The sequence below is a fragment of the Halichondria panicea genome, chromosome 8 (genome assembly GCF_963675165.1).
Source record: "Halichondria panicea chromosome 8, odHalPani1.1, whole genome shotgun sequence".
NCBI lineage: Eukaryota > Metazoa > Porifera > Demospongiae > Suberitida > Halichondriidae > Halichondria > Halichondria panicea.
In genome coordinates this window covers 6,306,452-6,322,134 of record NC_087384.1, presented here as the reverse complement: position 1 = coordinate 6,322,134, position 15,683 = coordinate 6,306,452, and the positions used below count along the sequence as shown (strand labels likewise).

Sequence of the window (15,683 nt, the reverse complement as noted above, 5' to 3'; positions counted from 1 at the left end):
TTAGCTTTGCCAAGAGCTCTTGGCTTTGCATAATTGTTATATACAAGAATGGTAGATATGAAAAATCTTATATACTAGCTATAGACTAGCTATAGCTACTATACAAATTAAATTATGAAAATGAAAACTAAACGCACAAAATTAATCATTGACAACAAATTAATTAACACGAGTCCTCTATACGCACTATGAAGATTGTGTTCTCTAAATGTCACCGGCTTGGTGAAGGTGAGGACAGTGTGGGGGAGATCTGCATGGAGACAATCAAACAATCAGTTCAGACACACAAGTACAGTGGAACCCCTCTATAACGGACACCATTGGGGAACAATGTTTTGGCCTTTAAACAGAGGTGGCCTTTGTTGAGAGGTTGTTTTGTACACAAACTGTTCATTTGGGACCTGGGTGCCTGGCCGTTATATAGAAACTGGCCTTTATTCAGAGGTGGTTGTTAACGGAGGTTCCACTGTACATACCATCAACAGTAAGTGATATAGAGTGCGGCCATTGCATACAGAATACTAGTCTAAAAAAAAACTGTCTTCTAATTATATGTAACTTACCACTTCCATGTTTCCTGTCTTCCCTTTACCAGCAAATTCAAAGTCCCTGCAAATATTTAGCATTCCAATGGCAACTGTTTTATGAAAAGCACATGTGTTAACATATTGAGCAAATGCCATCAAAATTGCGAGAGAGATATAATTAGCAATGGATATTAGAAAATTCGATATAATTATAATCATCTCTACAAGTGTATGATACGCACTAGCCTCCTTCACTGGCCTCCCCTGAAGAGAAGGCCTGCTACTAACTGCTTGCGCATGCGCAAAATTATTGATATATTTTCCCGTAAAATGTCCTATAATACTGAATAATAGTAAATTTATCACGAAAATATCCTGACAAAGTATTGAAAGTCATACACAGAGCTATTATAGCTAGCTAGCTAGAGACAGAGCTGTAGGTTTATTGTACAGCTATTTTCTTTCTGTAGCAGTAGTATAGTAGACTTTTCACCGAGTTAGTTAGTATTTGATGGGCGTGGCCTGTCCATATAGGCTCTTGTCAGCTTTCACTCTGTTCAGACGTTTGTCATCCACACTGTTGCTGGCTGTGAGTCTTTTGTTAACATAGCAGGCTAAGGGTAGCTATCAGAATACTATCAGATGGGCTAGAAACCTTCAATGGAACCTTCTATCTACTTCCTTTAATCCACTTCCGTTTGTTGTGACGTCACTGTTTTACTGACCATAAACGTTGTTATCCGGATCCGCCAGATACCGGCGGAAGATTAGCGCATGCGCAAGCAGTCGATACCAGGCCCACTCTTTGAGGAAGTGCGGCCTGGGATCGAGGCTAGATACGCACTTGTAAGCAGTTGACTAACAGCTGACTAACTAACAGGCTTCTGTAGCATACCAAGGAAATGCACGTACACACACGCTTATACAATATTGAGCAAAAGCCTTCAAAATAGCAAAAGAGGTACATGTAATGATTGGACATTACATAATTCTCCCACGCATGCAGTTACAGACAGTATCACTGGTCAGGCCGTGCATGTGTTGACGCACAAGCTGTAGTTGAGCAGGTGTCCTATTTGACTCACCCTTTCTGGAATGTGATGGTGCCAGTCTTGTGCTTTGGCATGTGGTGGACAATACTGCACAAAGAAGATCGAGGACATGATAACATGCATACATGCACTGCACTATATTGCATACACTGGACTACACATTATTGCATGTATGCAGCTATAGGATCAAATAGTGAAAGCTAGCGTGTGATCAAAGCAAGCTATTATACTATTAGAGTGAAATTGTTGTACAATACCATTGTTTAGTTGGCCTAATAGGTAGACGTTCACAGAGCTATTATAGTAACCTATGACCTAGCTATCACATGACCCGTCTTAACAACTGAGTTTTCTGTTTTTAGAGATAATAAGTAGTGAAATGCAGTGACTCACGTTCCCGTGGAGACAACCTTGACTCCAGTATCCCATTTTCCTCCGAACAGAGCCAGTTTAGTGACGAGCTCAATCACCTGCTCAGTCTTGATAATGAGGTCACCTCTTGCATTTGGTCCCTCCGTGGGTAGTCCGATGACCACCACTCCATCACTCAGGCTGCTAACAGAGATAGTGGAAATGTCACTGAGGGGAAACTGCTCCTTCACTTTGAAATTGCTGGTATCAAGAAAGAAGCAGTTCTGTGGGTTGTGTGTGTGTGTGTGTGTGTGTGTGTGTGGGTGTGTGTGTGTGTGGGTGTGTGTGTGTGTGGGGGGGAGTGTGTGGTGTGTGTGTGGGATGAGCAGGTGTGTGGGTGGTGTGTGTGTGGAGGGGGTGAGTGGGTGTTTGGTAAAAATGAATTATCTACCCTGTCAGTGATGATGACAGCTCTTGTCCTGGCCTTGTATCCATGTCTGTCGTACTTGACAACTCGCTGAGAAAACTACAAACAAGAAGACATTGTTGCTAAAAACATCCACCCTCCACATACGTAGGACAGACTGTACCTTGAGCTTCCCTGGACTGGGCACCTTGACATCAAAGTGGGTCTCCTTCAAACACATGTCTTCACGAGCTAACAGTAAATATTAAAACACAACAATTATTAGCCCAATGGTTCATCTTATCTCATAAAGGTCACCACTATTATCCTTATTATAGTCAAACAGAAGGTCAAGTTCAGAGGCTACCCACGAATTCATGCTATTCTGAGAAATATATTATAATACAGGAGTTTAGCGGCTCCCTTAGTATACAGGGACTGTATCAGTGGAGTCTCCCTTAGTACACAGGGACTGTATCAGTGTGACTGGTGCTACTCACAGAGATGGGTGTTGAGGTAGGGCCTGGCCACGCTGGCTGGGTAGGTTTCCTTCTTGCCTCTGAACAAGTCACTGGCCGCCAACTTGAGCGTGTACTGTGCAGTCACATGACAATCAGTACAAGTCATATGAATGCATAAATATAGAAACTAACTGCTCACACATATATAAAATTATACATCTTCCTCACTATCCGCGATCCACATATAAAATCCTTCAAACAACTATTTATTATCAAACAAATATTGTCTTCTATAATATACCACAATTTCCAACTCCCCCAGACTCTAACCTGAGTCCTGTCTTCTTTAGTTAGCTTCCTCATAAACTTTCCGGTACGATGCAGTCGGTACATAGCCTTGAGATGTTGGTCTGCTTCCATCATCGCTTGACTACGAGTTCCGGGCCACTTCTCATCGTACGCCACGAGGCTGGAGGGCAGCGAGCGGGACAACTTCATCAGGTAGTTCACTCGCACAAAGTCAAGGAACTGTGGGTATGGTAAGGGGGAGGGGCTTTAAACACATAGAGCTTAATACAGGAGCATAATACAGCCTGTTGTACATGTACGACAGGCTGTATTCCTGCAATTTTTATGAGTGAAAAAACCTTTAATTTTGAATGAGCCAAATTAATACAGAATATATGAACGGCAAGAATTAACAGGGTGTCATACAGGGGGAAAGGGGGGATATCCCCCCTCTAGCTCCAATTTTCCCCTCCTAAAATTTGCATTCTGGTACTAGTTGGGTCCATAACTGGCAATTTTACATACTAACAGGGTATTGAAATAACAGTTGACTTTTTTTTAGGAAATTTTCTAGTTACTTTTCTTATTTCCCTCCTCTACTTCAAAATCCTGTATGACACCCTGATTGATGTCATACCAACAAGTACTGGTATAGCTAGCCTTGCGATAAATATTAAACTCACATAGATGTTCTCTTCGCACTTTGGTTTGCTTCTGTTCATGAACCCTATGATGAACTTTCGAACCACAAACACGGCCTTCTTGTACTTGGCCACGTAGCGCTGGACCTGTAGTCTCTTCCAGTTGGTTGCAAACACCGTGGAGGCCCATCGCAACTGTTGGTACTTCTTACGGTTGACGTACATCTTCCACTTGGCAGAGATGATAGTGGCTGTGTGTGTGTGGGGGGGGGGGTGGGGGTGTGTGGGATGGGGAGTAGGTATAAAAATTATGCATAGCTTTGTTTAGCTATAAGTGTGAAAAATAGAAAAGAATTGTGTAAATAATTACTAGTTTAACAAGCGTGCGCTTGCTAATGCCTCTCGCCATGTTTTTGCTTTCGCTTAAAAGTATTAGAGTGTTATAGAAGAGGTAAATAATTTGCAATGTGCTTTATTGTTTCACAAGAAAGGGGTGTCCACAGTTAATAGTGTATACTGTGAGTTTGTCAAAGGCACGGAGTAAGATAGAAGAAAAAAAAGAAAGAAGAGAGAACAGACAGTAGTATAGTATCTATGAGTCAGTATCTATTATACTGAAAAGAAAAGACTTGTGTACATGTATCTATTGTTACCAGACTTGTGTACATGAATCTATTGTTATCTAGTCTATATGGTATCATTTGTTTTGTGGCTTACCGGTATACCAGGACCTCAAGAAAAAGAAGTAAGTTGATTCTGCCACTGGATTGTCGAGCTCTAACATGTGGGGATGAGCGCACATGCGCATTGCATCCAGGAATAATTAAAGGGTGTGTCCAAAGAGATCAATTTCACAATATATGGCTACTGCTAGCTAGCTGTTTTAACATATCTTTTCTGACTCTTGTAGCTAACAAAAAGCTAGCGCTTTAGTGCAAGGCTAACTCATGTGTTGAATAGAAAGTTTGTGCGAACAGATGATGCTATGAAAGATTCTGAAGAGACTGCAACAGCCTTCAATGTTAGTCAAACTAGCCATAACTCGAGAAAGGAGCTTTAGTTTGCTAATCCACGAATCAAAATCCAAGAGAACGTGGCTAGAAGCCTATAGAAGCTGTTAGTTTTCGTCGCATTGCAACCGTTGAGCAGTTACAGTTGGAAGACACACAGACACACACACATACAGTCAGCTTTACCGTATCCCTTGTGCGGCTACGCCTCGAGGCATAATTATTATTATGGTATAGAGTCCACTTACCTAGGTCATGCTTCTCCTGCTGGTAGAGGTCCTCGGTTTTGTCTGGGAACCTGATGAACAGCTTTGTACTGTGCGTGTGCGTGGGTGTGTACATTGCAAGACTGTGTGTTAGTTATTCTACTGATAAGCAGTATATTATAGTTATTCTTATGTACTGCATGTACACATTGAAGTGATATTAATGGAGATAGTCACTATTTCTCAGCTACGGCATATATTTTGACTCCACTCACCGTCCTGTCTTGTACTGGTCGGAGGTGTAGCCGAGGTGCTGACACAGAGACTCCACCCCTTGCTTGGGAGGCCCCTCCCACTCCGGCCAGGTAGCTGGGCACAGACACGGGAGTAACTCATTAGCGACCTAATGAGAAAAGGTCAACCTATGTCGTACCTCCTCTGAAATCAACCATCATGTACCCACACCACACAATGCACAAACAATACATGTAGATAGCATAATTAACTGCATATAGCTTACTAGCAGAGGAGATCGGACATCACTTGAACTTTCACTAATTATGACCTTTTAATGACATTCCAGGCCAAATTGCTTTTCGTTTTTGCTGACTCAGCAGTAGAACACGACTGGATCTAACTTGTATGGCTATTATGTGCTGATAGGGTTAGGTCCAGTAACCATCATAGACACCAAACACAACTAGTTGTCAACAGATTCAGCGACAGAAACCGTGCAGAAATATTGTCTCATAAATCAGCCGCCCTCTATAACATAGACTCGTGATTAGGCCGACCAACTTTTAGAGGGCGGCTGAAATATGAGATCAGCAGAAGCACAGTAGACGCTACTGCTGAGTCAGCAAAAACGAAAAGCAATTTGGTCTGGAATGTCATCAAAATTTAGGTCATAATTAGTGAAAGTTAAGGTGATGTCCGACCTCCTCTGGCTTACTACTGCATGCACTAGCTGTCTCACTGTCTGTACACGAATTACCATTATGTGGAGGAAACCCACTGACAAAAATCACCTCTTAAATTATTTCAACTCCTTTTTGCAACAATCCAACACCTCTCTCTCTGCTTACCTGGCTGAGGAAGTGGTACTCCTTGGGGTTACTAGAGAGCTCCAACTCAGAGAGCAGCTTCTGGTCCCTGCTAGCCAGCAACTGGTGGAAGTTTCCCTCACCCTCAGCGTGGTATACCACTCGTGATTTCTCTAGGAGGTCGTTTTTTATGTGACCGCCCACCGGTGCTCCCTGTGTGGTGTGTGTGGGGTGGAAGGTGTGATGTGTGTGTGGAGTGGAGGGTGTGATGTGTGTGGGGTGGAAGGGGGGTTGTAGCCGACAATATCAATCCCTATTTCCAAATCAACTATAATACAGCTACAGGTTTGTACATGTATTTGTATTGAAAGCACAGTATTGAAAACATTCTACTTACCCTAGCCCTGAAATCGAACTCAATGTCCATGCCTAGACTGGAAACCACTCCCTTCGCTCTGGGCTCTGGGGACTGGCAAGTTGCCGTGTTGAGAGTTGTCCTGTTGGAATGCAATTAGAACAAACCACAAAATGCGTAATGCGTGGGTGATATTATTTCAGCCTCAATAACAGACCACCAGTGATGTACTCTATACTCAAGGCCAATAATATTTTGAGCAGTAATAGTTAGCGTGTGGGCGGTGGCACATGACTATTTGTGACGTTTACATTCTTGTGGCAGCGTGACATTCTTCACGCACTGGGACAACTCTCAACACGGCAGCTTGCCAGTCCCTTTCTCCTGAGAGAAGGGGAGTGATTTCCAGTCTAGTACTTGCCGAACCTGCTGGAGTTGTCGTTCCTACTGCAAGGTATGAGCGTTCCCGAATTCCTCCAGCACTGGGTTGGACTGCAGGAGCAAAGCTCTTGTACAAAAATCTACAAACACAAATTTTCATGAATTCTTACTCACCTTGATTCTTGTCAGCTATCTGCTTGGAGAGCAACGCCAATGGCTCCCCCTCTCTATCAATCATTGATACGGGCGACGACGTTTCAGCTAATACAGAGACACTCTCACTGTTCACTGAGCTGTCAGGGCTACGGGGTACAAGTCGACTGGACGCCATTATACCTAGTACCTTGTCTTTCCATACCTAGAGCCAGGAGTGCACTCCTAGATCCTGGTATTAATTAATTTTTGCTGATACTGCATTTTAGTTAGCAATCACACAACGCCCTCGACTAATTATCATTAGTTTTTATTTTACAAAGGGTAGATATAAAAAAATATTTCATAATTATATATACTAGCTATAGACTAGCTATAGCTATACTATTAAATTATGAAAAATGAAAAACTAAACACACAAAATTAATTATTGACAACAAATTAATTAACACGAGTCCTCTATACGCACTATGAAGATTGTGTTCTCTAAATGTCACCGGCTTGGTGAAGGTGAGGACAGTGTGGGGGAGATCTGCATGGAGACAATCAAACAATCAGTTCAGACACAAGTAATACCATCAACAGTAAGTGATAGATATTATATATGTGGTGGACAATACTGCACAAAGAAAAGGACACGAGTCAACACAAGTATACATGCACTGGACTACACATTATTGCGGACTAGTACACACACACAGTGCATGCAGCTATAGGGTCGATAGTGAAAGCTAGCGTGTGATCAGCTATTATACTATTAGAGTAAAATTTTCGTACAATAATACATTCCATTGTTAGTTAGCCTAATAAGACGTTCACAGAGCTAGTATTATCTATAGTAACGTATGACCTAGCTATCACATGACCCGTCTTAACAACTGAGTTTTCGTTTTCTGTTTTCTCTAGGAAATAATAAGCAGTGAAATGCAGTGACTCACGTTCCCGTGGAGACAATTTTGACAGTATCCAGTTTCCCTCCGAACAGAGCCAGTTTAGTGACAAGCTCAATCACCTGCTCAGTCTTGATAATGAGGTCACCTCTTGCATTGGGTCCCTCCGTGGGTAGTCCGATGACCACCACTCCATCACTCAGGCTGCTAACAGAGATAGCGGAAATGTCACTGAGGGGAAACTGCTCCTTCACTTTGAAATTGCTGGTATCAAGATAGAAGCAGTTATTCTGTCTGTGGAGGGGTGTGTGTGGTGGGTGGTGTGTGTGGGATGAGTGGATGTGTGGGCAGTGTGCATGAGTGTAGAGAGGGGGAGTAGGTGGTGTATGTGGGGAGGGTGAGTGGGTGTTTGGTAAAATGAATTATCTACCGTATCAGTGATGATGACAGCTCTTGTCCTGGCCTTGTATCCGTGTCTGTCGTACTTGACAACTCGCAGAGAAAACTACAAACAAGAAGACAATGTTGCTAAAAACATCCACCCTCCACATACGTAGGACAGACTGTACCTTGAGCTTCCCTGGACTGGGCACCTTGACATCAAAGTGGGTTTCCTTCAAACACATGTCTTCACGAGCTAACAGAACAATTGCAAGACTCCAAAGCCTCGATTAGATAGTTGGACTGTGTGTGTGTCAGGGGGGGGGGTACAGTAGTGTGTGTGTGTGTGAGTGTGTGTGTGTGTGTGTGTGTGTGTGTGTGTGTGTGTGTGTGTGTGTGTGTGTGTGTGTGTGTGTGTGTGTGTGTGTGTGTGTGTGTGTGTGTGTCTAGAGGGGTTAAGGGTTAGTAGTGCATACAATCATGTAAACAAACTAATTGCTTTTCAAACACAGTACTGCAACTATAGTACGTGAATAACCTCTAATCACATCCTGCCAGCTAATGCTCACCAGAATCACTTACATATCATGTCAATGTACACCACCTGGGCCTACTCTAGTGGTGCTAATATCAGGATAGTGTAGGAACTAGCCCAGGAAACTGGCATTTGTGTACAGGATATGCAGCTACTATTCCCAACAGTTCCTAACAATACAGTTTTTTGGTTTATGGGATGGTTTTTTAATGAGAAAAACACAAGCACAGCAGATCACACACAGAAATGCAAGCATATACATGTACGAACATGAATACAAGACCAAGTATGTAAGTGCACGTACATAGAAAGGAAGTAAATATTTGCCTATCCATGCACTTGTCAAAAAGCCAGGATTATACTAAACATGTTAAGAAATAGGGATAGTGTACGGCATACATAATAATTATAGTGAGTGTTACTAGTGGTGACTCACTCCTAGGTTGTTGAGGAAGGTGTTCCAACTCCAGCTGGTGTAGTTTAACAGAGTCTCATTCCCATACCACACCTGAGGGCACGGATAATAATAACAATAATATACACGCTATTATGCATACATCCAACTGACAGCAACTACATGTACGTGTATCAATTATAGAAGGCCATAAAACTTAAAACGAAATATATAAAAATATCGGTTTTGCAGCTCTTTAGAGAGCTCTATCACATGGCATGATTACAATGTATAAGTATGACTATCCGAAATCCACCAAAACAACCGTAGCACCAAATTAGAATACAACAAGGCTGTACTGTGTAGTTGTGTCCTTCAAGGGAACCCTGTAAACACAGTCTGTAGAAAGATGAAGGAACTATGCTGTACACACACACACATAGTTTTGTACTTATAAGCGAACGGTAAACACAGGTAGAAGCCTAGAGATGCTCCTTCAAATGATATGATTAAGGATGTATATGCAGGCATACAAACAGTAGTTAATCACATGAGGAGAATAGCTTTGAACCCATTAGCTGCTCAAATTGGCTGTGCTATTTCAGAGGATGTAAGCCGTGTGGGAAGATACATAAACAAAACCAAACCTGGTACATACATTTGAACTGGGGTAATTACACAACAGGATGAGAACACCACACACACTCACCGATGATGTAGGCAGCTGAGGCAAATATGTTAGCAACGAAGAAGATGATACCAACAGAACCACCAAACTCCAGACCAAGTGCTCTGCTTATCATGACTGATTAGGGTTAAGGATTCAAACACATGCATACACATACTAGCTGTCGTGTTGGGCACAACATAATTATTCATTATAATGATGTCATTAATACACATAGTAACTGTCATACAGTGTCATACAGTGTCATAATTACACTGATCAATAATATTTACTACAGAACAGGACAGGATCTCGAGTTGTTGTTTGCCCGGCGATGGTTTCAGGGATAGTAGTCAACTTGAAAAGAAATTGACTTTAACTTAAATAGAACCCATAATCAACATAGTTCCAATTTGGAAACGTCCACCACTGAACACAATTATACCAAAATTCCCCCTCATTAATCTACAAAGAGTTGGCTGCCATTAATCCCCTAAACAACCACATCCCTAACAACCACATCTACACAGCCTAAATATAACACACACAACATATCATAGTAACTGTCATATAGTGTCATACAGTGTCATAATTACAGACACTGATCAAGAATTTATTACAGGATCTGCAGTTGCAACACCACAAGATGTTGCTCAAGTGTCGACTAGTGGGACAGTAAACAAATACAAGTTAATTTCAGTGCAGGTTAGCGGATTACTTTTCACCCGCTTGAAATGTTCTGTTAGTAGTTTCATAGCGTATGAATAATGTCATGTACACAGTGTTCTGACAAAAATAATAGTACATACAGGAGATGATCAGTGCATGTCCATAATACAGGGTATAGTCAGTGTTCAACGTCTGCCTTGAAGCAACATAATTATGTGCAATAGCAGAATGAATACTTAGTATCTAGGGGGGGAGGGCATAATGGGGGGGAGGGCATAATGGGGGGGAGGGCATAATGGGGGGGGAGGGCATAATGGGGGGGAGGGCATAATGGGGGGGGAGGGCATAATGGGGGGAGGGGTGTATCATAAATTATGATATTATATTATGCATCAGCCTGATTTTTCATTCCAATGTAGGTCAGGTCTCCATACCATTCCACACAATGCAAAGGTTCATTTCAACTATGCAAATTTCTCAAAGACTCGGGACGAACGAGAGAAGCCACAGAACACTACGAGACCAACCAGGGAATCTGGTGTTTTGGATTTTATTGCCACCAAATAATATTATATTTAAAACAATCTGTGGCTAGTCAATTATAATTATGATCATAATACTTCAAGTGAGTCATCCAGCTTAGCTTCCCATGGGCGCTATTTACTTACACCTTGCCAAATTTTCACCCACTTGGGCAAAATTAAAGAAACCCCTTGTTTAGCCTATATTCCAAATAAGAATCCATTTAGCCTAGGAGCTACAGTATACGGAGTCATACACGTATATCTCACATTGTCCTTCTCCAGTGACTTGCATGTCTCGGCCAGTAGAGAGACTCTTGTCCACCACACTCACGAGGACCCCAGTGATATAAACACTTGTACATAGCTATGTGTGTTTGTGTTCTGGACGATTTTCTGAGACATGTTATTATATGCACACATGTAGTTCTTGTCAGTTGCTCGGAAAACTTTAATTACAGGGATCTGGATCTAAACGTCCACCAAGGTATGCGTTCAATAGTGTCTACTGAGTCATTCTAGAGTGCGGATAATATACAACCTGAAAAGAAATTGACTTTAACTTTTAACAGCACATAGTTCCAGCTAGAACATTATGACTGAATAACTCAAATTCCCCCTTTAATTACATTCATTAATCCTACAAAGAACTCACAGCCGGCCATAATCCCCTTAACAAACCATGACAACTACACCTTATGACTTAATGTCATTCAATGACCTAAAAATAACACAAAGACCCTCAAGGGTTTCCTCAAGCCAATATAAAGCCAGGACCAAAACTACAGGCCACACAAAGTGGAAACACAGTTACTAGTACAACTGTTGCTAGCCAGTGGTCAGTGTAAATGAGTTACTCCAGGTTGCAGTCAACACAAGCTAAGGACACTCACTACATGTATATACTGCAACAACACAGCATTGGAACACGAACCTCACCCCAGAAATAGAGGTAAGCCATGCAACCTAGTATTACAGCTATCAAAGAGATCTAGTGTTACAGCTATCAAAGAGATCTAGTGTTACAGCTATCAAAGAGGGTCAATATTATGCAAATTGCAAAAATAATACGTCCCAAGGCAATTCCATGTAAACACCAATAATAACAAAACAACAGCTAGCATCCATAACATTGAAGGCCAACATATACTTGTCTAACATTGACTTGATTGAGGCTACTGAAGTGCACCTAGCAGCTTCAATATCAGAAGCAATACAACTAGGGATACTCAATATCATTGCTGTGGAATAGCTAAATTCTTAGCACAACCATATTCATACTATGTTTGTTACTATATTTATTACTATCTACCCACGCAATCTGACCATGACCTAATTCATAACCACAACCAAAAATAGAAACGTATCCCTTAGTAAACAAAATATCCCCTTACAACGGTGGACAGGAAGTGCAATAATCCGGGTGGTATAAAAGCTACAACGGTTGCTAGCCAGTGGTCAGTGTAAATGAGTTACATACTCTCCAGGTTGCAGTCAACACACAAGCTAAGAACATCACTATAATTATACTGCAACAACACATTGGAACACGAACCTCACACCTCACTCCCCAGAGAAAGGTAAGTGCATGCAGCATAGGAGCTCATAATGCAGCATGGGAGCAGACATGTACAGCTATCAAAGATAGTGTATTAAATGTATGTTTGCTGCAAATTAAAATACGGCGGCCTAACATTTGCAAGCATCAAATAAAAATAGATACTACTACAGGGTGGTCACACTTAACACTCAACTGTATTATTACTAGGAGCAAACTGTAGTAACTAGAGGTATAGGTTTCTAACAACATGAACAAGTAAACTACATGTCAACTGCTACTATTTATCTATTCACAGATCGCTAAATGAATTCACGTACCTTAAAGCATTTTGTGTGCAGTAACGATCACCCTGGAATAATGGACACGACCTTGACACAACCACTGATAGAGCTAGAGCCAGAGCCAGAGCCATCCAAAGAAGCAGAAGATGGATCCACACAAGACGTCACCATCATAGTGCCTTCATTAACGAGGGAGCAGTCCACAGAGTCTAACAGTTACACTCCACATCGTAAGAGATTTAAATCATCTGACTCCATTGACGAAGACGACAGTGGCACCGAGGGCACAGCAGTTTGTTTGCAGCTACCACACACGATGTCTTCACAAACTTCACACAGTAGTTCTTCGTCAACCAGCTCAGTTTCAGCAACTGCTGCTTCTGTTACAAGAAATATAAGCAGAGAAAACAGCATTCGAGAACGCTCTCTGCAAGAAAGATCACAGGTCCCAAGAAGACGTCCGACAGCTCTGTTCCCACTAGGGAGACAAGAGTTGCGTGAGGGAGGTCATCCTGCTGAGATGGTGACTCCAGAGGCAACGCCAGTGAAGACGAACAATGGCATCATTCATATCGTGGGACTGGTGACTATCTCCCCAGTAATACTATGTCATACAGACAATAATAATGTACTGCAAAATAACCCTAGGCAATATAGAAGAGCACATAGTTGTTAAGCACTTTAAAAATTTATTTGGCGCACGTATAAGCACAATAAGTATCACGATGTTATTACCGTGTTCATTAAGTTATGTTTGCAATGAGGGGTACATTTAGATTCGATTGTTAAAATGAAGGAGTACTCTATAAAACACAGTACATACTAAAAGGGAAACAGATACGAGACTTCTAAGAAAACCTCGAGAAAATCACATACCACAAGATAGCCAAAAAGAAAACCACATATCGGTACATGTAGGCAGGTGTTCTGACTACGTAGCTACTGTAACAGTGTTAGGATACAGTAAACTCCTCCACCCTCAACGATGGCACTGGTTGCTATGGCAGAGATGGAGAGCACGGTGAGCATGACCACCAGGTAGCCTAGGACCAGCATCGCCATAGTCTCCCAGAAGCCAGCCTGGACAGGGGGGGAAGGGGGTCAATAATTGCCTCTCAATTTATACTTCTACTAAATCTATACTAAGCTACATTCTGGCATTCAAGAAAAGCTGTACAGATATATTTTTAAGCTACATTCATTCCTGTATTCAAGGACACCTATGCATAGTCAATACAGAGTCATACTTGACTTCCATGTACTGTACCCAAGGTTTCCTACCAGCCTCAAACCAGACACTCACACACACTTGCTCACCTGTCCCAAGACAAAGCCAAGCCTCAGGAAGATGATGACAGAGAAGACGGAAAGACAGCACGGAATGGTCACCCCAAAGATCATACCTAGCTTCCGCTCAGTGGCTGCAAGAGAGAGAGGGGAAATAAAATAATTGCCAAGCGGTCAATCATCGAAACAAACTAACTTTCTACACGTAAGTGTGACAGAACGAAACTTTTCTTTTTTGAAAATTGGAAGCTCATTAATTTTAATTATCTCTAAAAACAATCACCCCTCAGGCAAAGTTGGTTAGATCTGATAGTGAAATCTCATTGTCAGGCTACAAAAATAATGTGCTGGATAGCACAACACACATACACAAGTATGCAACATTATGTGAGGTACAAAAACCAAACAGTTGGCTTATTGATAATGGTACAGCTTTAAATAGTATTTTATGAGGCACGTACAAATATTGCCTCCCTTGTATCATATCAGCTAGGAACAGTACTAAGCTCTTGTACTTGTACAAAAGTCTACAAACATGAATTTTTATTAATTACTCACTCACCTTGATTCTTGTCAGTTATCCGCTTGGAGAGCAATGGCTCCCCCTCTCTATATCATATCAATCATTGATATGGGCGGCGACGCTTCAGCTAAGACAGAGACACTCTCACTGCATGTTCACTGAGCCGTCATGATCAGAGCTACGTACGGGGTGGACTTGACGCCATACCTCCAGCCAGACACAATAGTGAAAGCTTCCATGGACTAGCCTCTACACAGGCTCTCCTTTTTCTGTTCTTTATCACAATCTTTCAATAAGATAAAATACTGTATTAATTGTTCAATGAGATAAAATACGGTATTAATTGGAGGAATAAAGAAAGAAATAGACGTAGAGTTAAGAAAAAGGAGAGCCTGTATCGGGAAGTCGCGTGAGGGTAGAAGGGTGGTAGAAGGGTGAAAATGATCGTGGGCATGCTGAGCTAGAGATGTTGGACTGCCCACACAGAAATCTATGACTAATAAAGCAGCAAGCTGGACATGGACTTGGAACTGGAAGTTTGCAAGCACTATAGCTAGCTATACCTTAGGCTTAGCTAGATGATCTACTAGTAACTAGTCTAGATTGAATTTGCAATTGTGTGTTCAGATTCTATCAGACTATCATTGTGTCTTTCTACATGCTATAGTCTATAGTATAGATCAAGAATAACTTAGTCATCATTATCATATAGCAGGTAGCTACTGCCACCAGAGCTGGCCACGCTGGTTCTCTGATCTGACTTGCAGCACAGCTTGGTGGTTGTCTCAGTACAGTCTTATTAAAACTCTGAACGCGTGGGAGAATACCTTACGTCACGATTGTGGGCTACATATCGCCCACGTTCATAAAAATCCTTGTGGATCACGCGATTTCCCAAACCAGGCCTTACTTTTTCTTAACTGTACGCCCATTTCTTTCTTTGCTGCCTCACTATGTCTTTCTTATGATTTATGGATGAACAGTGACAACAGCAAGAAAAAGTAAGGCCTGGGAACGAGGCTACCATGGACAAGGCCAGAGCAGAGGGTTTTACTTCAATCACACAGCGCCCTCGACTAAATAACAATCTTATTCATACA

General features: G+C 41.8%; 2 protein-coding genes and 1 long non-coding RNA gene across 9 annotated transcripts; 1 reads left to right on the top strand and 2 right to left on the bottom strand.

Annotated features, from left to right (window-relative positions):
• Positions 1–49: 49 nt before the first annotated feature.
• On the bottom strand, positions 50–7,120 carry LOC135340393 (unconventional myosin-Ic-like). 4 transcript variants are annotated; one of them, XM_064536736.1, is made up of 15 exons: positions 6,896–7,120; positions 6,767–6,848; positions 6,383–6,482; positions 6,028–6,198; positions 5,218–5,345; positions 4,985–5,052; positions 3,769–3,977; positions 3,128–3,325; positions 2,837–2,930; positions 2,521–2,588; positions 2,382–2,456; positions 1,973–2,214; positions 1,613–1,666; positions 564–609; positions 50–250 (listed from the first exon to the last, which is right to left on the bottom strand). In XM_064536736.1, exons 1-15 carry the CDS (start codon positions 7,050–7,052, stop codon positions 212–214), a joined length of 1,731 nt encoding a protein of 576 aa, XP_064392806.1. In that variant the 5' UTR covers positions 7,053–7,120; the 3' UTR covers positions 50–211. The 4 variants fall into 4 exon arrangements, with proteins under 4 accessions (XP_064392806.1, XP_064392805.1, XP_064392804.1 ...); XM_064536735.1 differs by having other exon boundaries at positions 564–637; positions 6,652–6,832; XM_064536734.1 differs by having other exon boundaries at positions 6,652–6,832.
• A 38-nt stretch (positions 7,121–7,158) lies between these two features.
• Positions 7,159–15,603, bottom strand: LOC135340437 (solute carrier family 12 member 9-like). Of its 4 annotated transcripts, none has more exons than XR_010396349.1 (9): positions 14,623–15,603; positions 14,091–14,194; positions 13,736–13,853; positions 9,784–9,879; positions 9,117–9,188; positions 8,334–8,448; positions 8,195–8,269; positions 7,813–8,058; positions 7,159–7,406 (listed from the first exon to the last, which is right to left on the bottom strand). XR_010396349.1 is itself a non-coding variant. In XM_064536787.1 (9 exons), exons 6-9 carry the CDS (start codon positions 8,388–8,390, stop codon positions 7,361–7,363), a joined length of 420 nt encoding a protein of 139 aa, XP_064392857.1. In that variant the 5' UTR covers positions 8,391–8,448; positions 9,117–9,188; positions 9,784–9,879; positions 13,736–13,853; positions 14,091–14,194; positions 14,623–14,848; the 3' UTR covers positions 7,159–7,360. The 4 variants fall into 4 exon arrangements, 3 of the variants coding, with proteins under 3 accessions (XP_064392857.1, XP_064392858.1, XP_064392859.1); XM_064536787.1 differs by having other exon boundaries at positions 7,813–8,054; positions 14,623–14,848; XM_064536788.1 differs by having other exon boundaries at positions 14,623–14,846.
• On the top strand, positions 11,709–13,559 carry LOC135340456 (uncharacterized). Its single transcript, XR_010396372.1, has 3 exons — positions 11,709–11,883; positions 12,419–12,511; positions 12,788–13,559. It is a non-coding gene; the product is annotated as an uncharacterized LOC135340456 (long non-coding RNA).
• Positions 15,604–15,683: the final 80 nt, after the last annotated feature.